At 53.5% G+C, this 5,088-nt stretch overlaps 1 protein-coding gene across 1 annotated transcript; it reads right to left on the reverse strand.

Moving 5' to 3' along the window:
• Positions 1-1,052: 1,052 nt before the first annotated feature.
• Positions 1,053-4,793, reverse strand: LOC119108968 (serine/threonine-protein kinase rio2; the record flags this gene model as incomplete). Its single annotated transcript, XM_037232513.1, has 2 exons — positions 4,756-4,793; positions 1,053-2,544 (listed from the first exon to the last, which is right to left on the reverse strand). A coding segment is annotated over exon 2 (1,452 nt), but the record flags the coding sequence as incomplete, so codon positions are not given.
• Between the last annotated feature and the right edge of the window lie 295 nt (positions 4,794-5,088).

A 5,088-nucleotide genomic window follows, 5' to 3' on the forward strand; every position in this document is an offset into this window, starting at 1 on the left:
AGATGGTGTGTGACGCTCGGATCTCGTGCTTACAGCGCAACAGGGGCGGAGTCGTCTTCCGATAGGGACAACCGCCACCTTCCGTGACAGTTCACTGTTCAGCTGTGCCATTGTCACCGAATTACCTATAGAACTAGCCTACAATGAAACGGAACATTAGCGAATGGACGGAACCAGCAGAATCACTGCTGCCACCGACCTTTGAAGCATCTGCCGATGCTTCAAAGGCGGGGTGGCGGGCCGCCCACGCACACCAATGCGACATGGGCAGACTCGTCCGCGCCTACGGCTTCGTGGCCATTCTCCCAATACTCCATCTCCATCGCTCCTGAGCACCAGCAACGGTCAACGCCCCACTCTCCTACTCGCTGCGTCCCTGCTGTGTGCCGAGTCGCACGTTTTAGACGCTCTTAGACGGCCCGTCTCCGAACGCCATATTTCGCAACTTTGGCCCCAGTAGCATTTCCCTCGTACCGCTCGACTCCGTCGGTTACCCACTTTTGGCATGAATAGCCGGGGCCTGAACTTCCGAGTAAGGTTGAGACGAGCCACGAATAGCGACACGCAATGAGGGAATCCCGTGCCTTCTGAACGTCCTGCGGTCAACCAACGCCGAGTTTCTATCGCACCTACGCGCCTCTGAGCATGGTTTTCCGTACTCGACTACCCACACACCTCTCACTCTGCAGATATATGCTACTCGGCATGCTTCATAACAAGTCACCGCACATGCAACCAACCTCGTGATCCGGCTGGGGCAAGCAATACGAACTGTGGCAGCGGCGGGAATCACCAGCACCGGCTACGGCCCACGTGTTCACAGCGACCTTAGCCCACTCGAGCCGACGTCCCCCACTCAGTCCGCCCCTCCGCATAAAGTCAGTCCGTCCGAACAGTTGTAAATCCGTCAGTCGGCCCAGAAGCCGGAGCTGCTCTCCCGGATCGTCTGCCGCGTTGTCGCGGCGCGAGCGCGTCACGGGCGCTGGCGTCGCCCTTGGCGCGCAGTCCGCTCAGCCTGGCGCCGGCGGGCCGCGGCGCAGCTCGCGCTCCAGCCGCCGCTGCAGCAGCTCGGGCGCGATCGTCGAGGCGGCCGTGCTGCGGCTACGCTGGCTGGCGGAGCGGGCGATCGCCTCGCTCAGCTGACTGCGAGCCTCAAGCCGCTGCTGCTCCAGCCGCTGCTGCTTCAGCCGGCGCAGCTGGCGCCGTTGCGCGGCCGCCGTCTCCTCATCCTCGCCGCCGCTGGAGGCACCGTCGGGCGGGTCCTCCTCACCGGACGAGTCCTCGCCGGTGGGCGTGTTCTCTACGGCGACGGCCGTGTCCTCACCCTCTCCAGGCGTGTCCCCTTCGTGTGGGGAGCGAGACAGAGCCACCCGCGCCGAACTGTCAATAGGAAATGACGCGGGCGTATCGGGCTGCTCGGTCACGCCCTCCTCACCGTGCGGCGTGTCACTGGCGTCCTCAAAGCGGTCCTCGTCCTCGCTACCCTCTGGTCCGTCGCTCGCATCGCGCCTCTCCGCCAACTCGGCGTCACTCCCCTCGCCAGCGTCGCCCACGCCGATGATACCGTCGAACTCATCGAACTCGTGGCTGTAGCCGCTGGCCCGGATCTCCGCGTCGAGGTCATCAGTGCGCACCACCTCGGCGAACACGGGGAACTCGTCGCTCTCGAAGTGGAAGCGCCTACTGAAGAAGCGGCGCAAGCAGTCGACGTCGCGCTGGAACAGCTGCTCAGCGTTTGGGTGTGACGTGGACACCATCTGAGGGAAGTCGATCAGCACCAGGCGCTCCTCGTCCGTCACCATCAGGTTGAACTCGTTGAAGTCGCAGTGGATGACGCCGCACTCGGCCAGTCGAATCATCAGCTCCATACACTCAGCGTACAGCCGCTGCGGGTTCTCGAGCTCGCGCAGCTCACACAGCGGCGCGCCCTCCACGATCGACATGAGCACCGCGTGACGGTTGTGGTGGACAGGCCGCGGCACCGGGAAGCCACGCTCGTGCAGCGCCTTCATGTACGAGAACTCCTTCTTGGCCGAAAGCGACGACAGGTAGAGCCACGACATGTGCGAGCGGTTCTTGTGGTAGTCGCGCAGCAGCTTCAGCTTGCGGAAGGATGTGCGGCCGAGCCGGTGGAACTTGAGCGCCAGCGCCTCGCCGTGGTTGTCGTACACCGCGTACACGTCCGACTCCTTGCCAGTGCCGATCTGGTTGCCGAAGCCGTCCAGCCAGGCCCCGTTCACCATGTTATGCAGCGCCAGGAAGTCGTAGCCGCTGACGGTCAGCCGGTGGCCGTCGTAGCGGCGGCCGCGCTCGTACGCCAGCAGCTTGTTGTTCTGCAGCTGGCGGATGATCTTCTGTGCACCGCCGGCGCGCAGGTTAGCCAGAGAGCAGGCCAGCGGGGTGGAGACGAGCTCGTGGTTCCGCATGCCGGCCTCGACGCCCTGGAGCACGCGGAAGTCCTCCTTCGCCATGTAGCGCAGCGTGCCAACATCCAGTCGGCCCATGTTGTGACCCGAGGATCAGGACAGGACCAGCTTGCTCCACCTGCGGGGACACGACACGTTTTCAGCGTGGCACAGACACACGAGCCACTTGTTTGGCCATGGTGGGGTGTGCTGCGGTGCTGAGGAGAATTAAACTATTTAGACCCTGATGTCATTCTAGAAACATGACAGACTTACAGATTACACACATGTAGATGGGTTCATCAAATCATTTTAACAAAACAGCTTACCCATGGTTGATGGGACAGATGCTGTAGAACATGTGGGGATATGCAAAACCAGCAGTGGCAAGTGACCATAGCTGGGTGAAATACCCCAATCACAGTTGATGTATGATGCTCTAAAACCACTACTGCTTGGCCTCAAAGCAGCAGGAGGAACAGCATCAATAGATTCAAGGTATACTACTTTAGGCAAGCAGCGAGCAAATAGAGCACACAGAGCATAAACAATCAATCGTGATCACATCAAGAGATGCCCTGAGGATCAATCGATATCAGCTGTGCAAAATTCATGGTCTTCCAAGCCACCATACATGTAACAAATCCCCAGGCTGGTGAGCACTTTTTTGTAATGTAAGTGAGTCAGAATGCCTACACTGGATGAATTTCTGGGACCAGAGGTCACACCAAGCAGCATTTGTTGTGTGCACCCTGACCAATACCAACAGTGAAATTCTATTTCAGTGAGCAGCAGCAGAAGACCAGCCCAGCCAGAGCCAAATAAGGGAGTGCCAAAGTGACTCAAACCCACCTACCCTGTCATAGGTCAGTGGGTTCAAGGAAGGCACCCTGCTCTAACTGATCAATGCGCAGAGGCAGACAGACCTAACCTAAATATCTGGCATTACTACATGTATTAAGACAACAAAAACATCGCTCCATTGTGTTCTCACAAATTTTCATATAATCATAAGCATACCAATTTTTCTAATCATAGAATGTGACTACACTGTATTTGAATCACAAATCAGGATGTGGTCATTAGTGAATCAATGATATTAGCTTTTTTGCTTACAAGGTAAAGCATCAGCCACTAAAAAAATAGCTTTGTATTGCATTTTCAGCTACTGTTGTTTTCTGTTGATGCATTTTGGTTCAAATATGAATTGCATTAAATTGCATGGGTCTAGCATTAGTTCTTGCCAGTCTCAGGCAGGGTGGTTGGTTGAGTGTGGTGGGGTGTAGGGTGGGGTGTAGTGGTTAAGGTGTCAGCATTGACTACATCTGCATCAGCCACTGCATGCCTGGGAAACCAGAGGCACTTGGTTTCGTTCCCTGCTGCATGCACGCTTGCTGCCAGGGTAGGGGACGGGCAACACCATATAGTTTTAGCACCTGAGCGCATTGTGAAGCCCTACTTATGACAATGGTGCCAGTCCCTGGTTTTGTGCTCATATTGAAGAGGACAACATATGCTATTGAGTTAACTGTGAAAATCAAAGGGGACTAATTTAAATGACATGACATAAGATCAACAGCAGATCAACTAAGTAACAGAAGAAATAAAGCATACAGTGAGGTGCATGTCATTCTTGGTTTTTGTGCCCACAGTGAATATCACATAAGGTCACTACAGACTTTCAGGCTGATAAGGTTTACAACTGGCGAAGTATCATTAATAATACAACTTTGACTCTGTGAAGTGCTGATCAATTGGATCTGTGAAATAAATAGGATCATGGACAGGTACATAAAAAAATCATGCACTTTCCCTGTCATTAAATGAAATCTATGAACTGAACCTTCCATGTCTGTGTGGAGAAACTCAGGTTAGGCTGACCTACACTTAACTTACAAATAAGCTTTGCTTGGGCAGTATAATAATACCTCTACTTGAATAACAAGTGTGACAAGCAAATCCCCCAAGCAAAGGCTCTCTTCTGCACCAAAATTGAGGGTGAAAGTGTAACCAGCTCCGGGCACCCACATTACAGCATACGTGCACTAAATTGTGCTTCCAATACCACCCATGCCAACTATAGCAGATATTTATTACATGCACATTTTTGAGTCTTGTAACTAAAGAAAATCCAAGCAATGACTATGAAGACCACTTATTTTAGAACATCCTCAAGATGAAAGGAAGCAAAATATGACAGCCTTTCTTAACCAAGACATCTGATTCAGCTTTCCAAGCCTGAGTAATTTGAGGTGTCTGGTAAACATTCTGGCGCCACCCCTGGGTTTGGTTGCGAGCTTCGCAAACGTCCAGTCAAAGCCTTATCGTCCACTCGGTTATGTTTACTTACCTCTCACCGTCGCTCGCGCAGTTGTTTAAAATGAGTCATGTCCCACCTACCCACACCACGCTCACGCGAATTCAATGGGCACAGTCTATGTAGGCGGATGACCTGCCAGCACATTTTACAGCAACGTGCAAAGTGTATTTTGGGCGCCACTTTCAGTACCAAACTGAGGGGTGGAGTTCGATCGTTGGATGGTGCTCAGTTGGAAAATATAACAATGACGTTCGTCAAGTTGCACAGCGATGGAATTTTCCCTTGATGGAGATTGAATCATAATTTTGTGGGATTCCAAGGACTCACCAATGAAAGGATTACTTTAAGTTAAACAAACAGCTG

This window comes from Pollicipes pollicipes, unplaced genomic scaffold (assembly GCF_011947565.3).
Source record: "Pollicipes pollicipes isolate AB1234 unplaced genomic scaffold, Ppol_2.1 Scaffold_7135;HRSCAF=8457_pilon_pilon_pilon, whole genome shotgun sequence".
Taxonomy (NCBI): Eukaryota; Metazoa; Arthropoda; class Thecostraca; order Pollicipedomorpha; family Pollicipedidae; genus Pollicipes; species Pollicipes pollicipes.